The sequence below is a fragment of the Engystomops pustulosus genome, chromosome 8 (assembly GCF_040894005.1).
Source record: "Engystomops pustulosus chromosome 8, aEngPut4.maternal, whole genome shotgun sequence".
Lineage (NCBI taxonomy): Eukaryota > Metazoa > Chordata > Amphibia > Anura > Leptodactylidae > Engystomops > Engystomops pustulosus.
The window spans coordinates 91066744-91090826 of record NC_092418.1 but is presented as its reverse complement, the minus strand read 5'-3'; the positions used below and the strand labels follow the sequence as shown (position 1 = coordinate 91090826).

General features: G+C 38.9%; 1 protein-coding gene and 1 long non-coding RNA gene across 7 annotated transcripts in view; one reads left to right on the top strand and one right to left on the bottom strand.

Moving 5' to 3' along the window:
- The window catches only part of METAP1D (methionyl aminopeptidase type 1D, mitochondrial), a 130908-nt gene that overhangs the window by 69320 nt on the left and 37505 nt on the right, over positions 1-24083 (top strand). For all 6 annotated transcript variants that reach the window (XM_072121728.1, XM_072121730.1, XM_072121729.1 and 3 more), the window contains 2 exons: positions 958-1000; positions 19600-19763. In XM_072121728.1, the coding sequence (XP_071977829.1) occupies positions 958-1000; positions 19600-19763 (207 nt within the window). The remainder of the gene's footprint in view (positions 1-957; positions 1001-19599; positions 19764-24083) is intronic.
- Positions 8071-24083, bottom strand: part of LOC140075617 (uncharacterized) — a 67559-nt gene continuing 51546 nt past the window's right edge. Inside the window, exon 4 of the long non-coding RNA XR_011849452.1 lies at positions 8071-10935. This is a non-coding gene — a long non-coding RNA (uncharacterized lncRNA). The remainder of the gene's footprint in view (positions 10936-24083) is intronic.

Sequence of the window (24083 nt, the reverse complement as noted above, 5' to 3'; positions counted from 1 at the left end):
TTATTAAAAATGTTGCCACATCCGAAAGGGAATCTTTCGCTATAATTTTCCAACTGCTATGTCATGTAGGACTGACATAATCACAGGTCCTTTAGCCTCTTAACATTAGCAAACTGTACCTCATGCACATATCTGACCGCATACAAAATGACAGCATGCCTGCATGAGCTTCTACTCCTCTCCATGCAGGCTGCTGTGATTTCATGATATATATGCTAGGTGTACAGTTTGCTAATGTTAGGAGTCTAAAGGACCTGTGTGTGACAGGTTCCTTTTAAAGGAAAACTTCTATGAGGAATCTACCATCAGAAATAGATCTGATGGTAGATTCCTCCTGACTGCCTCCAAACTAAACTGTAATTTAATAATCCTGGAACCAAACCTAAATTGTACTAGCTTGGCCTGGCACTGGGAGCTAAGGCTAGTAGACGCCCCAGTAGCCTCTGCAGTTAATTTACATATAACTAAAGTAAAGTTTTTAACAAGTTAGGCTCCAGCATATTAAATTACACATTAGGGCAGAGGCAGGCAGGAGGAATCTACCATCCGATTTATTTCGGTTTCCTTTAAGGCCTCTGGAGAGGGCTGCACACTCTTATAGAGGGTCTCTCTTTATTCGGGCTTCTAGAACTAGGGTAGGTCCTATATGTAGAAACCCCTTTGACATTCATTACCTGGACAGGGGTACCCGGGTACAGCGCTCGGTGATAGTTTTCATCACGAATTTGCTTTTATTTTAAATTATATGAATAATTATTGTGTTGTCCTATTTCTTCAGAAGAAAACATATTAACCCCCAAACCTTACAATGAATCAAAACATTGCAGACACAGGGCAGGCGGGATGATTCTGTGTAATGATCCTGGCTACAATACTTAGTGGGTTTTTATAACACAATGGATGATAATTACTCTTGAAACCAAAAGGCAACGTTCTCTTTCTTTCCTTCTTTTGCAGCCGACCTCTTGAGGATGGAGACATTATCAACATAGATGTCACTGTGAGTCATGTATTAAATACATCTTATTAGCGCTACTTTCTGCAATTTACCACTTCAGGTGCATCAATTAGATGATATATAATAGACATTGCAATCCTATTCTAGAAATGTCACGCTACTCTTGCAGTTATATGAAGAAACCATAAGGTCACGTTCACACACCAGAATTAGGCCTTGTGCACATGATCATGTAACGAGGACCTGTGCTAGGTGTTGTTTTTGTGGCTAGTCCCTGAGCACATGCCACACATTGATTACACAGAGTTTGCCAAATCAGTCCCTGTCCCCAATGGGCCTACAATCTAATCAACCTACTAGTATATTTTGGAGTGAGGGAGGAAACCGGAGGACCCGGAGGAAACCCACGCAAACACGGAGAGAACATACAAACTGGATGGGACTTGAACTCAGGACCCCAGCGCTGTAAGGCTGTAGTGCTAACCACTGAGCCACCGTGCTCACAGTGAAATTTGTTCGGGTGTTATACAAATCTGTGCATGGAAATATACAAAAGTCATAGATTTTTTAAAGTGTGGAGCAAAAACCGTAAACAAAATAACAAAAAAAGGGTCAGATTGTTGAAGGGTCAATGGAGCAGTGGTGACCATGTGCGACCCTGGCTCATTGACTTTTATGGGACTGCTGAAACCACTGGATTCCTAAAATAAGACACAGCTTGGTGGTCATACATGCAAACCTCTGCTCCATCTGCCTAGGCACCTGCTATTCTATGTGATCAGATATGTACATCCACAAGAATACCATAATAAGTGCAATTTCAGAGTCAATCAAATTCTGACACTTGTCCCTGTGCTAACCATACACAAGTTGAGCCTTTTGCCTCAGGCAGCACCTCCCACTGCAGGATAAGGGGGCAGCATCAGGTGCTACAAAGCTGGACCTACCACTTTAAATAGTCTCTCTCCATGATGTTAGCTTGGGTGTAAGACACCAAATGGAGAACTCTATTACTTAAAAAATAACCTGTTTTATTACTCCTGGATGGAGCAGAGGGGGCGCCATTCTATAGCTCGCCTAAGGTAGCCGAGAGTTTAGGTTCACCCCTGCATACACCAGAGATATTCAGCGCATCCTCACACACAGGGGCATAACTAGTAGAGGCAGGGCCCCATTGCAGACTTCTGAATGGGCCCCCCTACTCCCTCAGAATATATATTTTTTTGTATACTGACACATTTATACACTTATGCGCAAACATTTATGGACTGATATATACATTTGTACACTTACACAGATCTGTCCCAGTAGCTGCCGTCTGCATGGGGGAAGTACAGGACAGGGTGTAGAGATGAGAGATCCCTAGTTCTGTCGTTCTGCTGTCACCTCCCTCCCCCTGACATTTCATACCAGAGCTGCCGATTCATGCTGTGTACTGTGGAAGATGTGCTCTGTTATATACATATTATACTGTATAAAGTGCGGCATAATATGTATATAATAGTGCACATTCTCCATTCTTTAGTGTGTCAGGTCAGATGCCGGGGCCCCCTGGCACTGTGGGCCCCATAGCAGCTGCTATGGCTGTTACCACTGTAGTTACGCCCATGCGCACACAAAAATTAGGGAGCCCCCATGGCCCCCAGCTATGAGAAAAGGGGTACTTGGCGACCCCGAAATTTGTTGTGCCTTTGAGACCCTTTCAACTAATAAAAGCCTCCAAAATATCACGGGGTTGATGTGACTCTTCTCCCACCATGCGCCTGCACCAACCCCTGTTTCTCCACAAATTATGCTTTTTCTATTTCATTTTTTTTTTAATTTTTCTAGTCAAAAATCTACATGGAAAAGATCTATTCCATGTAGAACCCCATTCACACTCGTACCAGGTCACATGTCATCAGATGTCACATCTCGGCACATCATTTATATCCTTCTATTTATTAGCCTGTTTCTGCCGACACTTGCTTAGACTTGTAGTTCGCCATCAGCCAAGGAACGCCGGGTTGTCTCAGACTTCAGTATAAGCCAATAAGTAAATTCACTGCGGAATAGGGAATGTAGTAAGTACACTTACCCAGGCGTCTTTGTCAGTGCAGATAATAACACTCCCTAGCTCTTCTTCTTTTGTACAGATGACAATACAAATCTTTTCGGAAATGATATTTTCATTTATAAAATCCCCGGACAGTAGAATGTTTTAGTTGATGTTGTTTACTTGTTGCGCGTCTGTTTTTTTTTTTTTTATTCCATTCTCTCTCTTATTTTATTTTTTTTTTTTATTATTTTTTTTCTCTTTTTAACCCTGGGTTTACTCCAAGTAGACCCGGGCTTGACATGAATTTAAGGCTTGGAATCAGATGAACTGAGATCAGTGTAGGCCTAAGTGAAATGTCAGCCCAATCCCGCTATGTGTCATGTTTTTGAGAAGGTGTAATTGTTATTGATCCTCGGTGTAGTTAATGCAGAGCGCTGCAGTACTGAGCAGCTGCCGAAGATAGATATGTATGAGATGAGCGAACGTGGGGGAAAGGCAGCATTTTTCTTTCACTCTAGCGAGATTGATCTTCCTCTTCCTGCTGATTTGGAGTAGGGCCTGTCATTATCTTACTCTGTCATTAGAGGCTACATTGGCCTGTGTATGTCAGTCTATTTGGACAGCAACTCTTTTGCTAGCAGTGTTCCCTACATTTATTAAAATCCCCGAAGATAGTGTTGTGTTTCATTTGCGGCAGAAGAACCTTTAACCCTTTTGCGGCAGAGCACGCTGCGTGTTTATATGTCGCTCCCATGGTTAATGATTTGGAGGCCACTGAGTGATTTAACACATGACAAAGAATTCTGCAAAGGTTTATTCTTCCCCCAAACAGCGGCAAACATGAGATTTAAGCATTCGTGGTTGACGGGGGCTTATTGTTTCAATTCGGCATCGTCTAAGACGCCAACAAAAATCGCATCCAAAAAAAAATAAAGAGTATCCAAGAGTTTAATTGTCTTCTAATATAATGCTGCAGCTTACGTGCTGGACGCCTTGTTAGTTTTTCATATATACTATATGATATTAGGGCATTTCTGCCATAGCTTCGTTGTTAGCTAAAATTTTTATCCATTGTGACACCAGATAAACATAAAATTATGGGTTCAAGGAAATCTACAAAGTCAACCTAGGGACACTTACTCATAGATCCAGGCACCATGACTATGGTAATCATCTTATATTTGTTATCCATGGCCTCCTTCCTTCTAAAAGCAACTTGGATATGCTATGCTAATGAGCTAGAAGAGCTTCTGGGGGTGTTACCAGAGCCCCTCCTTGCTGTAGCTTCACAAGCTGTTACACTCATCTCCCCCTCATATTGTGGCCTCTCATCTCCACCTCATCTTGTGGGCCTCCATCATCTACCCTTAATATTATAACCCCGCTCATCTTGTGGGGCTCCTCCTTTCCTTGTTTCAGCGTAATTGACTTACAATAAATAAGTTGTCACCTCTCCTCGTTATCCAGCTCTCCTCTTCCTCTGCTCATGATGTGTGCAGTGATGCAGGCAGATGGGATGATGTCATCACATTGCGCCTGCCAGTCTCTGCTACATTCGGCTGTAGCAGGATCTAAGTCAACTCTATCTGCATCCGGGGGGTTGGAGACGGAGTCAGCTGTCAGCAGGGGGCAGGGTCAACAGGTGTCCTGGCCTATCGGTGGTTTTACCGGTACAACGGTGGGCCAGTCTCCAAGGTTGAAAGAAGCCCTTTGTTTTTATAATTTATTGTGTTCACTTGTGTTTTACATAATATAATAATATACTGTAAATATTCTGCTCTGATAAAACAATATTACAAAGAAGTGACATGTAGACTGAGTATGTTTATTTTTTTGGAGATCATATAGTGATTAGTAGATACTTTTGTCCTTTTTTGCTAATTAGACATTGAAGAAAGGGTTTTTATGCGGTAGTGAAATATGCGGTAGTGCAATAAAATGCAAAGACTACACAGTGTAAACACAAAACGGAAATAAAAAGTAATATGTTGAAAAATGTTAAATCTACCAGCAGTTTATAGCCGTATTCACACTTGGTTAGCTCTCAGTAGGGTAAATACAGCTATAAGCTTAATAGGAGCTCTCCTACTGTTGTTTGCTTAAAAATTAACTTTAATTTTAACTCTGTATAGAAGGGCTCCTGGGGGGCGTTACCAGAGCCCATCTGGTGTCCAAGGCTCTCTCCTCCTTGCCTCTGCATTATGGAATCTCCTAGCGGCATTATACTCTGTGTTGCCATGAGTTTGGGGAGGGTAAGGAGGAGGGGTGAAGTCCTCTAGGGCAGTGATTTTCAACCTTTTTTGAGCCGCGGCACACTTTTTATACGTAGAAAATCCTGGGGCACACCACCAACCAAAATAGCACAAAATGACACTAAAACAGTCATATTATACATATAGTTAAAAATATAGATTCTAAATTTATTTTACTCACTCAGTGTGAACCTGGGCCTGTTTCGATAAACACAAAAGGGATATCCTGGCAGGAATGGTCGAAAGACGCACACGAAGCTCTTCCCCCAACAGTTCTCAGTTTCTCCCTGTTTTTAGTATATGGTGCTGATTATTATGTGGCTCATATACTGCAAAATAAAGGGGTACAATGAGAAGTACTATGGCCATGAGGCCAGAGTACAAGTGCCAGCTCGTATACTCAGCATATGAGCTGGTACTTGTAGTACTCCAGCCTCATGACTATAGTATTTCTCATTTTACATTTCTCATTGTTATATGCAGTACTGCTGGAGTACTAAAAGTACCAGCTCATATGCCGAGTATTCTGCCAACAGTTCATATACCCAGGCAAAAGCTCATATAGTCAGCATTATTGGTGGGCATTACCTTGGCGGTGGGCAAAAGCTAGAGTCTCTCCGCTCTCAGGATGATGCGCCGGCCTCGGTGACGTCATTTTGTCGTGCGAGGTTCAAAGCTTGCGCATGTGTTATTGTACAGGAAACAAAACACACGGGGCACCATAGTTTGGGGAACTTTCCCCGCGGCACACCCGACCATGTGTCGCGGCACACTAGTGTGCCACGGCACACTGGTTGAAAATCACTGCTCTAGGGAATGTGTAAGAACCAGAGCCCTGGAGACCAGAGGGGCTCTTGTAAAGCCCTCCAGAACCATTCCACTTAAGTTACATAAAAGTTAAAGTTAATTTTTTACCACACTACAGGAGCAGAGTTGCCCAGTAGCATTAACTACTCCGCGAAAATCGACGTAATAGTACTGAGATGCAGGAAGTGACATCCAACAAACCACCGTACTATTACTGGTGACGCCCTTATTTAACACCAGCGATCGGAGATGACTCGTGAGTGTTAACCCCTGACACACCACAGTCAGTTATGAACATGGCATGTTAGAGGCTTACTGTCTCAACCCCCTGTGGATCTGACCACTTACTGGGGGATTAGTTCTTTCCCATGACAGTCATCGGGTCTTTTATTTTTGAAAGCTGAACGGGGCCCACAAAATGTGTCTCTTGGTGATTTTTATGAAAATGTGAAAAATTGCTCCCAAAGTTCTAAGCCTCATTACATCCTAGAAAAATGAGAAGATGCCTAAAAAGCCATGACATCTTAAGGCGAACCATGTTAGTTATTTGGGTGGTATAACCATCTTCCTGGAAAACTTTGAAAATGGAGAATTTTTCCAAATTTTAGTTGAATTTCTGTTTTTTAAATAACTAAAGGCAAAATATGTAGCCTAAATTTTTAAATTAAAATTAAGTACAGGCAGTCCGTGGGTTACATACAAGATAGGTTCTGTAGGTTTGTTCTTAAGTTGAATTTGTATGTAAGTCGGAACTGTATATTTTATAATCGTAACCGCAGCCACATTTGTTTAGGTCTCGGTAACAATTGGATTTAAAAACTGTTGGATTGTCATAAGAACCAGGATTAACAATAAAGCTTAACTGCAGACACCTGTGATATCTGTTACAGCTGATTATTGTAGCCTAAGGATAAAGTAAAGTAAATTACCAACACCCACAGGTCCGTTTGTAACTAAGGGTCGTCTGTAAGTTGGGTGTTCTTAAGTAGGGGATCAACTGTACAATGTGTTACAAAAAAAATGTCTGGAAATCGCCTGGTTATGTTAAAGCCTTCCAACGTTATAACCACTTATAGTGGCACATGTCAGATAGAGCCTTGTCAGGAAGGTGAAAAGTGGCTTTGGCAGAAAAGGTTAAAGGAAATCTACTATCACAATTGAGCATGGATCAACCAAGGATTGTTACTCGTAGATCCAGGCACTGTGACTGTGGTAATCTTCATATATTTATTATCCATGGCCTCCTTCCTTCTAAAATCAAGTTTTAAATTAATCTAATGAGCCTTAAAGGCTACTTGGATTGTTCCCAGAGCCCTACATGCTGCACATTCACAGGCTGTTACACATTCTTCCCCTCTCTTCTCCTAGCATACTCTCTCCCTCCCCTTCAGCACACAGTGGGAGTGGGAAGTGTAACAGCCTGTGAAGCTGCAAGGCTGAGGGGCACTGGGAACTGCCCCAGTAGCCCTTCAGGCTCTTTAGCATAATTTTTAAAGTTGATTTTAGAAGGAAGGAGGCCATGGATAACAAATATAAGAAGAACCACAGTCACGGTGCCTGGATCTATGAGTAATTGTCCCTGGTTTATCATGATGGATTTTGATGGTCGATTTCTGATTTGCAAGCTCTGTGTGCACGCTATATAAATAAAGAAATTAATATTATTTCCTATAAGGTTGAATACTGCTATAAACCAGTGGTAGATTTCCTTTTAGGTTCTTCGGACCTCAGTGGATTTGCCTTTATATTCTGGGGGGTTTTTTTCTTAATTTTTTTTTTGTTGATTATTATAAGAATAAAAGTTTTTTATGATGTGTAGACTTAGACAATGGTAAAACATGTTGGTAAAAGTGTTGAAAATGAGGAATAAAATGTCTTAAATAATTTTTTCAAAATGTCCAACAATAATCAATGGAGATGCTTTGGTGTATGAGCGGCTGCATGGACAGACATTAGCTGTAATTATTCTGATCTTTCTTAACTTGTCTTCTGGGGCTGATTTTTGTTTCTTTCTTCCTCATACACATCTGGCTCTGTTTCATCCCCCACAGTTCCAGCCGATGACATAGAGATTTCACAAAGCTTGCTTAAAAAAAAGGGGCCTCTTATGTCATTGACTGGGAGAGGTCAAGAGACGAGACTACCTACTGCACCACAAAAATAAAATAGTTAAGAAAGATGGATTAGAGATTGTGGCAGGGCCATTGAGTTATGTTTCTTTAGGCTAAGCCGTGATTGCCTCGGTTTAGGATCTGGCCTGTGAGTTGAATGGGATATTTCAGGCATCGGAAGCGATTTTGCCTTTGGTTTGATTAACAAACTTTGCCCGTGGCTACATTAGCTCTGAAGGCCGACGTATGCAAACAAAGCTTCCTTATATCAGCGCAATAGGAAGACAGTTCAAGATGTTTCCACATGTGTTGGTCTCTTTGCCTCTCGGAGTAAAAGCTCAGCCCTTTAGAGTTGATTTATGATCTCCAAATGGCTTTTAAACAACTGGATGTTTTGTCTGGTTTTAGATTGATATTAGTCTGTTTGCTGATAGGCCTGTGTTATTGCCCACATTGATCTTTTTTTTGCAGGACATTTGCTATACTTGACCGGCCATGTGCATACATTACATTTCAATTATGTTTATAATTTATCCGTCTTGTAGGAGGCACTTTAAGTCACTTATAAATCAACTCTGTAATTCCAGATTGGATGGGGAAAAAAACCTTAAAGACGAATTAATCTTCACTTGCCTAGAAAACAGCATATTGTGATAGGGTTTACTTTAATATTTGGAAGAGAAAGGAGAAAATTAGAACAAAATGGGATGATGAAAGCGATTCTATAGAAAATTGGGAATAGTAATAGTAAGGGAATAACAAGAGAAAGATGAGATATGCCATATGAAGAGTATAAACAGATGCCAGATCGGTAGTGCACTTAGGATGGCTCATTTATTTTAGAGCCTTATAAGCCACCTTGGAGTCCATATGTGCAGATATATGTCTCCTAGAAGCAAAGCATTAAGTCATGAGAGATATATTTCTCTACAGACGCCATCTTGTCTTAGCCGTGGGTCATGTTGTCGACCGTCCAGTCAAGTCATGATTCAGCCATCTTGTGTAATGTGTTTGCCTGTGTCTCCTTGACTCTTGTCAAAGATGGTTGTCCTTCAGCCTGTTTTCTTCTCCTTATCTTATTTGGGTTACCAAGGAGCCATTCTCACTACATTTTGTAGCTGGTATAATATAAACATTCTGTAAAAATGGAAGAAACGGTACATAGTTCAACAACATTTTGAGAAAATGTCTTAAAGGGGAGGTTCTGGGATATTCAGCTGGCCTATAGCATTGCAGTATTTTATCACCTTTTCACGCCCCATATGCAGATTATTTTCTGTGTTTTATATATGCGTCTGTGTGCTAATAAACGTTGTGAGTCTGGAGTGTGTGTCTTGGTTTCTGCTCTCACCCCGCTACCGGTAGCCATTTTGGTCATAGCAGTTAATTTGAACGTCACCTTACAACTGAGAAGGGATGTTTGAGCCCTAGATAAAGATCTTTAACAAAGAGTTGAAAAATATAACAAAATAAATCTAAGGCATATAAGGAAGTACAGTAGAGGGGTCCATTGACCTCTATCAAAGCTCTGTTGTAGCTTCTTAGCCTTGTTTAGAAAACATATACATAGGTAAATATTTTTGGTGCAACAACTAGCAGGTTGAGGACCTACTGATTTGAAGTTTTGGCCACTGATTGGACATTGTTCAAAGATACCAACCTAACTCACCCTTTGCAAAGATCTAGATTTGGCTGCAAGAAGATTACCTGTGGAGGTTGGCACAGTGGGCTGATGGCCAGCCTAGGGCAAAGGGACACCTAGGCACTAGGGGTCATGCAAAAGACTTATTAGATACAAAACAGTTCAGGAAAAATTTGAACATTGTGGTAGTGATACAAACAGTACATATGCAAAGTAAGCAGAGATCAGCATGTCTAGGACTATCATAAAGTTAGGAAACATGGCAAATACAGGTCACCGGAAACCCTTACAGAAACTAGCATGCTAGGGATCTTTATTGCTCAGGAAACCTCCTATGGGGCAAAGGTTAAAAATAGTAAGTGGCCGATGTAAGCACCTTATGGGTCTAGTAAGAAAAAGAACAGCGTTTTATGGCTGTCCTGAAGAAGGAAGATGCCACATAGCAGAGCGTAAGGACGTGCCCACTGCAGTATACAAGGCACAGACCACTGGCTTTACATATGGTAAGGCTAGATATATAGAATTTTCTTTTTTGTGAAATACTGAGGGTAAAAAAAAAAGGCATAGACACAAAAAGTTGAAATAATAGATGCCTCCAAGTCACTTCAGTTTGGTTCATCAAGGATTTGACTTTAGCAAAATTATCTTCAACCACTCATATGTAGAATTATTTGGAAGGATTCTATTGGCTCACAGCATATGTATGCTTTATATATTAGGATATTGTCATTAAGACAAAGACTTATGAAAGACACCTCCCCCATACATGAAAGCATGTCTTGGCATTACTAAATGGTAAGAGGTGATAAATTCTCCTGAGAGCGGACTTTCTTTGTAAGAATAAAAAGTTTTTGGAACCCTATAAATATTTGTTGGTCAACTGCTCCCATCAATGTTTAGGTTCAGTTTTTTCAGCAAATTTTGCACTGGTACCATCCAAAGTATGTAAAGAAGTCAGTGGAAGGTGATGGAGGAAGTGTCATTGTTTAGGGAATGTTTTCTGAAGCACAAGTTGAACCGCTCATTCAGCTACATGCAGAGTGATTGTAATTTGGTATCAGAACCTTCTTCCTTCCATTCTTCAGCCAGCAATTTGATGTTACACAGCAAAACAGGTAATGCAGTTCCTGGAAACAGAAAACATGGAAACAATGAAATGGCCAGAAAAGAGAATCATGATCTACACCTTATAGAAAACATCTGGAAAATTGGTGACAAAGTTATAGCCAAGAAAACGGTTACAGAATGATGGAAGAGATTAAAATGGAGACTATTTCTGAAAAAGTCCTCATACATTGTTGTGTAATTTTGATCGCCAGTGTATAACTTGATTAACTCAAGTTAGAGGAAGGGGTAAAATTATTCCTCACTATAAGGATTTTTTTAAAAAAATTCTACAGCATCCTCAAACCTTAAATGGTGGTCGGCACCCTCTGTGATGTCGCCGGAGGGCTCCCATTTAAAGGCTCCCATAGCTGTAAATATTATTTTTATATTACATTCTGTGTGAGATAGACTGTGATATAGAAGCCGTATATCTACTAAATACTGAAATACAGTTGTATTGCAGTATATTGTATAAGTGATCAGATCCCCTAGGGTCAGCTAAATCCATTCACTCACACACATTTTTCCTACATCCATTAGTTCACTCATTCATAAACAACTCTGCTACATCCATTTATTCATTCTCTTTCACACTGCTCTGCTACATACATTCGCTCAGACACAGCTCTGCTGCATCAATTCACTCACACACAGCTCTGCTACATCCATTTATTCACTTACTCAGGTTTACTATAAAAATTCATTCAGCACTGCTATATCTATTCACTTTATCTCACTTCTCTGGTCCCATCCCCCGGCACCATGACTTAGTTCAAGGACCTTGCAGGAAGTGCACACTTATGTCTGGACAAGGAAGGAGAGGGAAGGAGCAGTGTAGAGGCTCTGATCTCCAGAAATCAGGTGAAGCACTTTGTCAGCACTTCACCTGATCTCCATGACAGCGGTCAGTATTGGTCCACCTGACCTTCAGACGCAGCCACTTTTTAGCAAGATTTTTTCTTGTTAATAAGTGCATCTTATAGTTCGAAAAATACATGTTTTTTTTTAATAGGTAAACTGAGGACATTTAACATAAAAGAGGAAATTCTAGAAAGGATACATACCTGAGATGGCTGATAGATTAGTGGGAGGAAAGTGTCCCTTTTAAGGGGTTGCATATTTTTACAGCCACATTATTACTTTTTTCTTTCCACCCTATACATTTTCTGTTTGTTTCCTATTTGAATAGTACAGATTAAAGGTAAAATAAAAAGTGGGAAAAAGTTCTGAAATCATTCACCTCGGTTTATGTTTTACATGACAAAAACCTGCCATTTTTACGGGGTTGTGTGTACTTTTTTTTTACATCCCACTGTATGGAATGTAATAACATATTCTACATTTTCTTGAATACATTCTGGTTTATTGAGAGGTGTAGAAGAAGCTTCCTAAGGTGAGGGACACATGGGGCGGAATTTCTACAGAATGACCACAGCAGTAAGTGTATAATCCCATCCTTTATGCTGCTAAAGTAAATCGCTGTGGTTTTTCGCTCCCCGCGATTCCGCTGTGTCTAATCCACAGAGATCCACCCAGTTTGTTCCCTGGACGAAAATAGTAAACCACTGGACCATGACCAACATACACAACATACAGTATGTTGTGCTTTATTTTATTATACTTTATTTTATTATGACTTGTTTTATCTTTGCACTTTCTTCATAAATATGGAAATGTTCAATTCAAATTTTCAATTAAATTGTCGATTAAGCCAGAGGTTAAAAAAACAAAAAGTCTTTATTTCCCCATTGGGTGCAATGTTTTGGCTCATCACGTTGAGCCTTTACCCTGATTTTTTAAATTCTTTTATTATTGGTGTTTTGCCCATTCTTTTGAATACTTTTGAATGTATAAGTTGATGGTGTTGAGACTGGGTTTGGAAGCGGTCATCCAGTGGACAGAGGTCGTTTAGTCTTGATTAGACGTTATTGCATAATGGGCGGGTTTCCTCATGGTGGTCATGGGGTGGTCGTATATCATGCGTCCGATAATCATGTTGCAAAACTGCATGCAGTGCGGAGCCAGTAAAAACTATGTAAGGCATCTGTGTTTTGGTACGTAGTCTTCTGAAGTCTTCTTTCAAAAACATATGACCTTCCAAAACGTGAAAAGGTTGTTTGCCGTTATCGTGGACTAATAGTTATAGTTATATTTTAAAGAGTTCTTCTATGCTTTGGTGTCCCTTCATAATGTCATTAAATAACTTACTATGTACACTACTGCCCAGGTGCTTCTGCTCCGTTCTCCTGTGGTCCCATGGGTGAACAATATAAAGAGTTGGTTGTCGGTCCCCAACATATTTTAGCAGAACCCTGGTTATACAAGCGGTTATACTTCCTTACCCAATTTCTCATCCACTTTTCAGACGTGGAGCCCATAGAATCAGCACAAAGACCTATTTTGTTACTGTTTTTGCAAGAATTATGAGGTGTAGGATTTATAAATATTGGGGTATATGTATGGCAGAAAAATGGAGTCATTTGCACCTGAAATGCTGTGCGCCAAATTTATTGTAAGTCTTAGACCATTTTTAGGCAGTTTTTCGACTCATCTGAAAAAAGGTTTGTGTCCTTGGTAATTAGGGGACGTGGCCAGACAGAAAATAGACCATGCGCCAGAAATTTAAATTTTGTGGTGAGGCAAACTCGACCAATTAATTGGAGCTGCAAAGTACTACTCTCCTTTCTTATACTGCACCAGATTTATCATCCAGCAACAAACAAGGATTAATATGGTGCAGCAGAGAATTGTCTAGTCCTACTCTCCACTGGTCTTAACGGAAATCTACCACCAGGATAAAGAATTGTAAACCAAGCACACTGACATACTGGCAAGTGTCCCCTTTGGCAGGTTGTGCATTTCTTTTAGTTTCTTAGGACCTTGTTGTTACAATAAAATGGTTTCACAAATTATGCAAAAGATCTAAAGGCTCATCTGCATAATTTTTAAACCTCTTTTTCTTAAAAACAAAGGCTTACGAAGCTACAAGAAGAGCAGATCCTGCCAGAGGGGGCACACACCAGTATGTCGGTGTACTTGGTTTACAATCCTTCATCGTGGTGGTAGATTTCCTTTAAGACAGGCATATTAATACATTTTGCCCATTGGGATTTTCATGGATCATTGACCCTTTATTGTCTATGTGCCCATTTGCTAGTCCATTTTTTTCCATGGATCATACTTCCATATTTTACCAAAACTTTAACAGGGTAAATATAAGATAAGAATCTTAACTAATTTGCTCCACGGCTATGGGAGTGCCCACAATCCCAGAGGTAATGAGCGGAAATAAGAGGAATGGGAGAGAGAATGTGGGAAAGAGGGGTACCATTGCACCTGCTCACTTATCTTTTTCACCATGACGCTCAGAGAGACCGAGAGGAGGTGTCAGCAAATTGGGGATCCCAAAACTATTCCATGCCCTGTTCCTGGTGGCCAAGCGGTGTCTCCTGAGACAATGCCTGGAGCCCTGTATACCGACACAACACATGGTGTTGCCACTTGGAAAGGCTTGTAGCAGAACACAGGAAGTCTGCGCTCATAGCCAAACTGTTTAAGAAGTGGAAGTGCTCTTTTGAACGCCATTTCACCAGGGAAGAGAGAGAAGCTTTGATGTAGCCATTTACCCAATGGTATCTACTGGAACAATTGAAGGGGATCTTGTCAGGATGGGGAGTGGAATAGAGTGAGAAAGGGAGGCAGGGGGTGGAAATAATTTTGCCCTACTTCATGAGCAATAAGAAGGGGGGAAGAGTTCAATCCACAGTTAAAGAGGACAAAAGACTGAAAGGGGTATTCTCATCTGGGCATTCACATTCCGTTTCATTAATCTGTCATATATACACACTTTTTTCAATTGGATGTTATTAAAAATTTTTTTACCTATTTGAAGATAATTTCTCATAAATGTAGTCATATAGTCCCTTAGAAACTAGACTGTGTCCTTGGATACGACCAGCTCTGCTGGAGGGAATGCAGAAAGAAACAAAAGTTTTTTGCATATGAAATGTTTGGGAGTTACTGTATAATCCTACAGCCGTCCTGTGGTAATGATCGCTGAATCCTGGTGGTCAGACAGGACTCAATAGCGCATGTCTGGCCACCACTGCCAAATTGTGAGGTGGTCGTATCCGAGGAAGCCATCCCATTTCTAAGGGACAACATGGCTACATTAATGAGAAATTATCTTCACACAGGAACATTTTTTTAATAACATCCAATTGAAGAAATGTCCAGATGGGAATACCCCTTTAAATGTGTCGGGAAGTTATTTCATCAGGGGATGGTAACATATCTCTTAACAGCATGATTGTAAGGATAGTGCAAAGGGTGATATCTCACTGTTATGTTTTGGATAAGGTATTCTAATAATTCATGAATGTCTTAAATGTAATAAGGCCTGTGAGCCAAATATGTTGTAAACAATTAGACTCTAGTAGGGTCATCTACAATATACTTACCTTGTTAAAATTATGTTTTCACCTCCAGGAGCCACAGGCAGCAGAATTTGGGACTTCCTGTGATGTCCTGTGTCCTGATGGCTTCCAGTGGATGTAGGGGAACGTGTAGTCATTACTGTATACATAACCTGACCCGGTTGAATTTTAGATGACCAGCCCTTTTAAGTAAGGGATCCACCTCTTCACACCATTAGGCCGCCGGCACACTGTACATACTTTGGAATATCCTTTCAGAAAATCTTCAGTGTAGTGTATGAGATCTTTGTAAATCCTGTACAAGGGTTGCTGAAACAATCTGCACTGGAAACGGATTTCTAATGTGGTTTTACCATCATATTATTTATTTGCTACGGATACCAGTGCTGAGTTTCACTTTTGCAATCCAAAGACAAATTTGCTGTCCCTTCATAATGTCATCAAATAACAGCATAAAACTTTAAATTTTGTACAGATTTTAAAGTTTGTGGAATGGAATATCCCCTGGATAAATTACACATCTATTCCACAATGTAGTAATAGTAAAAAAATTTCCTACCGATCATCATATTTTACCCTGAATCAGAAAGAAAGTCAGACATGACAGTTGAAATCATAAAGAGTCCAGTTCCTGAAGAGTCCAGTTCCAGTCACTGAATGTTTCTGTGATCAGACGCAGTTCATTTGGATCTATGTGCATTTTTATCATCTACCAATGAGCTCTGAAGCCATGAAATTCTAATGCTCATACATGGAAAAATTCACGGACCGCTCATAATACAGACCAGTTAGTATATCAAATATATCTTTATACTCACAATGTAAAAGATTTAAAGCTTTCAATAAAATCATCAATGAATACACCACTACTTCATGCCGACTCAGGGTTTCTTCACTTTATGTCCAGGACTTCTAGCATCATATATAATCATGAAGCTGGAAGTACCAGTACCAGAGAAGTTTTCACTACTGGAAATATACCCGTCATGTGGCCCGTACTAAATACATTTGTAAGGTTGGTGCTTAAACAGACTCTCAGGTGGGGTCTCAAAGTTGTTAAACTTTTAAGGAAATCCACCATCAAAATCCATCATGATAAACCAGGGACACTTACTCATAGATCCAGGCACTGTGACTGTGGTAATATCCTTATATTTATTACCATGTCCTCCTTCCTTCTAAAATATTTTTTTTTAATTCTGCTAATGATCATGAATGGTTCCTGGGGCTGTTAGCTGCTTCAAAGGCTGTAACAGTGTGCACTGAGCAGTTTCCCAATCACCCACCACCCCATTGTGTTCTGAAACTTGCTCTGCTGCCACGAGATTAACAGCAGGGGTGTTGGTGAAGTTTTGAGGGAACAGAGGGAGACAGTGTAGTAGCCTGTGAAGGTACAGCCTGAAGAGGCTCTCGTAACACCCCCATTTAAGGCTCATTTGCATAATTTTAAAAGGAAGGCGGCCATGGATAACACATATAAGAAGATTACCACAATCATGGTGCCTGGATCTATATAAATAGAAAGTGCCCCTGGTTTATCATGCTTGATTTTGATGGTAAATTTCATTTAAGTTGCATTATTGCTCAGATCCAGTAACGCTCAAGTATTAATTAAATGGAATATATCACCAAAACACAACTTTGAACCAAAAAAGAATCTACAAATGTTTAGAGTTTTGTGTTCCATATCAAAAATAAAAATCTCATAAACCACTGGTTTAAAATTGCCCCTGAATCAGTGTGCAAGCCCCTACATTCTGGTATGTTAGATTTAATATTGGGGTGGTGAAAAGGATTAAAGGATATCATCATCCATTGGTTTAGACCCATGATACATCATGTGACCTGGAAATAAATAAATAGGAGCACTAATTATATGACATTATTAAGGACAATAACTGGAAATGAAACCAGACATTTTGACTGTTTGTTGAATTTATTTCTAGGGAATGACGGCTGTTATTTACCTGTATCCCCGAAATTCACTGCAAATTGGGTTTCATGATGTTTTTCCCACAAATCAGAGAGAGACAAATTACATTGGGTTTTATTGCATGAAGTAGAATCAGTAAACTAAGTTTATGGTCACAAGTCTGTGTTGTTTCAAGGAATAAACTCAGCCATGAAAATCTAAAGTTTTCACAGTCATATTGCTTACAAGTAGTATTCATTTTTGGGGAATCCTTATTACGTAAAATATATTGGTGCTCTGGGAAAAAAAGCTAGGACTCTAAAAAGTGTAGCTCTTGAAGTGTAACTAAACATTTATTTTAGAAATTAATAGGGAAAGTGATATTAGTAAACTTTGCAATATACTTCACTAAATTAAACTGCTTCTCTGTGTCTTGGTTCTGCTCTTTCTCCTGCAGTGAGCAGTGTATCTTAAAGCCCTCGAACAGATAAGGAGGTTAATATTTAACTGTTTCCATACCTAGAAAAAAATTTCACTTTTGATTCAGCTGTAAAGACTAGACTTTACAGGGGCCTTCTGTAAAGAGTTAAGTCATTAGACACTTTATCAGATATTTTATCTCTCAGCTGTTGGACAGGACAGAAAGCTGATTTACACAAACTGCTTAAAGGTTTGTGAAAGGCATAGGAAAATAGATAAGACAGGAACATATTTTTTTAATAAAGTGTATTAAGCAATTACAGCGGTGGGTCATAGAGAGAGAGGGAGCGACAAGGAGCTGGCTGCAAGGAATGCAGGTAGGTGAGTATTTTTTTTTTTGCTGTGACATAGTGGGAGCATGTACTGGGGCTATCTACTGGGGACCATGTGCTGTGGCCACCTAGATATTGGGGAGCATATGCTGTGGCTACCTACCTATTGGGGGCATGTGCTGTGGCTACTTATTTGCTGGATGAATGTGCTGGACGTACCAGTCTACTGGGAGGCATGTGCTGTGGCTACCTATCTAATGAGGGGGGGGGGTGCTGAGGCTACATTTCTACAGGGGGCATGTGCTGGGGCTACATATTTACTGGGGGGGCATGTACTCAGGCTACATATCTACTGGGACGCATATGCTGGGGCTACCTATCTACTGGGGGCATGTGCTGTGGCTACCTATTTAGTGGGGGCAGGTGCTTAGTGTATGGCTCTCACTTAATTAGATTTTAAAATATGTGGCGTTTATGGCTCTAACAGCAAAAAGGTTGCTGACCCTGATCTATACTATCCATTTGTAAAATGTTATTGAAAGTATATTTTGATTTGATCATACAAGATGTTGGAAGTGTTAAATTGCTTTCGATATAGCAGTAACAGACGGCACTTGACCGATTTTCACATGCAGGTTCCGAATCTGTGTGTTTTTGGAGCCGATTTTGGTTGAGAATTTTCATACTACATTTAGATATTTTTATTATTGCTCTGGATGCTAACAATTTTTTTAGCTTCCCGTTGACTTTTATAGTATTTCCAAAAAACCTGATTGCCACTGAAACCATAGGAAACCTGGGGATCAAGTAGTCAGGCTTACTGTGGGGTAAGCACTGTGGACCATAGTGGATAGGATTTATACAGCCGATTTTGAGCAGTTAAGATGCTTACGATTCAGAGTCGGAATTCAACCTTTTCGATGCCAGTTTTGGACATGCCAACCTTTCTGTAGCCGGCCAAACATAGATTTTAAGTCCTTTTTTGTCTCTTTTTTTTTTTTTTTTTAAGGTACTGACACTTTTTGATCAGCTGGAAAAACCCAATGTGAACGGAAGAAGTTATTGTAATCTTCTAATTCTGTAGATAATTTTGCTACTCTACAGCATTTTCTCTTTCATGCCCTTGCTTTTCTTAAAAATACGAATCTGACTGCTCTAACACTAAAGGAAGCATTTACATTTTTGCTTCATTTGCATGACTAGGTATATCCATAATGGGATGTAATTACAGACACAAAGAAGCGTATCATGTCTGCAGTGGGATTGTTATGGAATTTATAGGGTGAAGGGGATTATGTTGAGGGGGGGGTGCTGGGTAACTAAAATTCACTGACCCATCTGCAAACTGTTATTCTAATGATTTTAGGATGGCGGAAAGTATTTGTAACATTGAGAAGAGAACTCTTTAAGTCAAAGTAACCTTCTTGTTTTATATTCCCTGATCTATGTAATCAACATTCATGCCGATACCCGTTACGTAGTATTGGAGTATACCGGAATCTACCGGTACATATAAAAAAAAAACATTAAAAAAAGAAAAAATAGACATTTTTAACATTTGCTCCACTCTCTCGTTTCCATCAGGTGTATAGTGGCGGATACCATGGGGACACCTCTGAAACATTTCTGGTTGGGAACGTGGATGAAAACGGGAAGAAGTTAGTGAAGACCGCCAAGCGATGCAGAGATGAAGCGATAGCCGCCTGCAGGCCAGGAGCTCCCTTCTCTGTAATCGGAAACACAATCAGGTGACCAGCAGAATGTAGTGACAAGCGATGGGAAGGCTGGCAAGTGGGACAGAGGTTATTGGTAGTCTGCTAGAAAGCTGATGACATGTTTTATGATTCAAAACCATCATTTGCCTGATACCAGTGTGTGAAAGACTGCACTCGCACTGCTGTGCTGTGGGCAAGGAAGATTTTTTGTAAAAGTGAATTACCTGTGGGTCAGTAAAGATAACTGCATAGGGAGACAATGATGTGTAGAAAATACCATTTAGACCCGATTCCAGACTGTATTGAAATAGCAAAAAGACAGAATTTGTCTACAGTGAGTAAAAACACTGTATACAGTGCAATACATAATAAAAGTAGTAATAATACAACACAATATTACTGTGCAGAAATAACCCTACATGTACAGAGCATGGATCGGAATGATGTAAAATACGCATAGAGGCTGGCCCACACCATAAACAAATATGCATATGGGTCAGGGGTACGAAATGTAAGTCTTTAAAGAGGGGATTTTTCAATATTGTTTATTTACATAGAAAAGAAAAACACAAAAACCGTGTGTCACGTAGCATAAAGCCAAATCTTTATTAATGAACCATATATATACAAAAAATATACTGATCGGACAAACAATATTAAAAACAGTTACATTTACATAGAAGAGTCTTTTCGGGGCACAGTACCACATGGATGAAAGGATAGACCTGGATATGTTCCAACACATAACTCAAAACTGACTGATACAGGCGGTCCCCTACTTAAGGACACCCGACTTACAGACTACCCCTAGTAAAAGACGCCCCCTGTGACCTCTGGTGAAGCTCTTTGAATGTTACTTTAGTCTCAGACTGTAATGATCAGCTGTAAGGTGTCTGTTATGAAGCTTTATTGATGATCCTTGGACCCATTACAGCAGAAAATTTTGAAACTCCAATTGTCACTGGGCAAAAAATATATATACTAATGATAAAATATACCGTTTCGACTTGTATACAAATTCAACGTAAGAACAAACCTATGGAACCTGTATTCTGTCTGTATTCAATATATGTCCCCAAAATCATTTAAATAGAATATTTTATTACTTTTCTTTTTTTCCTTTTTTATTCTTTTTTTGTATGTCACACTTCATCAATGTAAAGTGAACCTCTTCTTTTTTTTTTTTTTTTAACCACGAAGCCTTCTATAATTAACACAGACTTTGAAGCCCAGATATTCCTATGGCATTTGATGAGAAGAAAAAAAAAATAAGAGGTGAAAAAAAAAAGCCATCAATGTATCATTTATATGTATTTATTGCTATAGAAATGTTGTAACTGATTCCGAATCTAACTTTAGCAAAAACCTCTTTGGGTTATATCTCGGAAGCTTTTATTGTAGACTTTGCACGAAATTGTGTTTTTGACAGTTTTAAATTATAGGCTAACTATCATCTGCAGAAAAAAAAAAACGGATAGTGTCTTTTTCTTCTTTTATAGGAAATGTTGAATCAGACCCCTACTGGGAAGAGAAATTTAATGCATATCTCACTATCTTACTATCCATGAATATAATGGAATGGAATTCAGAATGCGGCTTTATTTTTGCAAAAGGGATGAGTCGATAGGTGCACCTCGTATTTTCGAACACCTAGGGTTCAAACAAATTTGCTGGTGGTGTTCTTGCATTTTAACAAAATGTATTCTTATGTGGAAAGGGCCAGAGAGTAGGAAATTCTTATTCAGGCATTGTATGGAGCTCTGCATTCATAGCTGTGTCTAAAGGGCATGTCAGCCTTTGATTCTTTCTGAGAGGTAATTATCCTTTTCCTGTCACGGAACAACAAATGATAGCTAACTACACAGGCACATTTGCGGTAGTCACATTCATCAACTGCAGGGGAAAAAAAAAATTCAATTTAATTGTGCAACCCAGCTGCACATGAGCCTTTCAGCATATCTGTTGTTCCCTCTTTCTTCCTATTCCTCCTTCTACATTTTTTTTTTCACTTTTTCATTATTATTTTTTTTTTCTTTTCATTTTGTCTATCCCTCCTTTTTTTTTTACTCTGCACTTTCTTGTTAAAGTAATTTTCTCTTATGGCTTTTTTTTTTTTTTTCCCTTTTCTTTTTTCTTTTTTTTTCTTTTTTTTTCTCTCCCCCCATTGAAGGATATGAATGTAGAAAATTATCACAATTACTCATATAATTGAGCCTCTTTGTAGCAAGTGCAACTCCTGTAGCCCTTTCTCCTTCATGAAAATGGTTTCATTATAGGGTTTTTTCATATTCCCTGACACCATCTACACAGAGGAACAGGCGCGCAGATGAGATGTTCTCGGAACAGAGCAGATCAGTAAGGTCACAGTAGGAATAATTAGCTCTGCTATGGAAAGAGCTTGTAGGCCTTTTACCGCTACATAAATGTACTGTCCGTGGCTTTTAGTCACAGAAAAAACTTACTAACAAATGGAACTCCCGCCTACTACTTTGAAAAAAAAATTTGTATCAACACTACAATTTTCTATCATTAAGACTAATAACACAGAGCCTGCTATACATCAAGAGGAATAAAAAGAAAAATCTCACATTCAAGTGGCGGCTGGGTGCTGACCTTTGTTCCCTTTTTTTTTGTATGTATGTGTACGACTTGACAAAAAAAAAGGGACCCACACACTACGCCAACACCCAGGTGAATAGGAGCTGCTAAAGCCCTATTCTTCTTTTTTTTTTTTTTTTTTTTTTAATATATATTTCTGATCTCTGATAAATCTTGGTCTAGGGAAATAAATTTTGCATATTCACTGCATTAATGAAACCCGTTAACAGAAATAAATGATAGATCATTAAGGAAAGGATAAGGAATGTAATTGCAGATGACATTGGGTTCTTAATATGAGTCTGCAGCGAATTTGCTCAAATAGTCTAAATATTAATGGAGGGTGGGGGGGGGGACAGTGGAGCACCGAAAACAACTGTATCCAAACTGGTGCTCATTTACATTTCAGCAGACGGGTGCCATTTGTTTTGTGTCATTGTCTGGCATGCTTAGATGGTAATTGGCCCTCTTTTTATATTCCGATCGCATCTGATGAATATTCTGATACCATAACTCAGCAATCTCTGTAATGTATTCCGTATCTGAAGGGAAGGGGGGAAAAAAAAACACCAAACAACAAAATGGGAGCACTACATTAATATTAACCCATCAAACCCAAGAGATAACTAATGCACGCTCGCTCTTTGTGCATAAAACAATTTCGTTTTTTGGATTTTTTTTAAACTTCTATTGTTGGAAGGGAGAAAAACCCACAAAAAAATGGCAATTATGTTCTAAGTAAAATGAGTGCAATTAAATTATTATTCTGCAGGTCGATAGGGTAAATTTTTATTTATTTTTTAAATTTTTTTAATTTTACGCATTAAGTTTAATTTAGATGCAATACAATTTTCTACATCATTTGTACAATGTTTCATTAACAATTATCAGTTTAATTAAACAATGGTAAAAGTAAAAGGCAGTGGATTAAACTTTGGCTTATTTTATAATTTCATTAAAAAAAAACACAATTTTACAAAATTGTGTTCAGATAAAGAGAAATGACTTAAATTCTATAAACATTTAATAATTACAAAAAAGGAATTATGGTAATAAGGGACATTTCCATGGAATTCAATTGAAGATTAGGTTAATGTTCCCCAACATCAAGGGAAGTTAAAGTTTGTTGATCCTAGTTTTATAGATTTTTTTTTTTTTTTTGTATTCACAAACTTTAATATACTGTATGTTTTGGAATAATAAAATAATTTTTAAATGATTAAAATGTTTTTTTTTTCTTAAGATTTAGTTAATTTTAGACAATAAGCCAAACTAGAAAATAAATCATTTTACTGTCAACTTTCATAATGTAGAATGACAGTTTCTGTAAATTACAATTACTGAGCTTTTCACTGTACTGGAACATGCAACACTATAAATTATCGTTCATAACAATCCTTCACATTTTGCTTTTGACAAAAGGAACACAAGATAAGTTTAACTTCATTGTGAAGAAAACAGAATGATTTATGTGCCATTTGTAAATCAAAAAATGCCTGTGAATGTAAGTCTGTTACTTCAGCAACCTTCACAGTCTAAAAAGAATTTCGCGTTTTTTTCCTTTCCTTTTTTTTTTTCAAATTCAGATTTTTATTTTATTTTTTATATTTTGTTAATGCAATTACATCTTACAGTGGGAATATTAAAGAGTGACTAACATGAGTGGTTGCAGCCATTACGAGCACTTGAAGTCATAATTGTATACATTTAGCCCTTAAACTTGCTGAGCACTTGTTACATCACCAAAGTGATTGA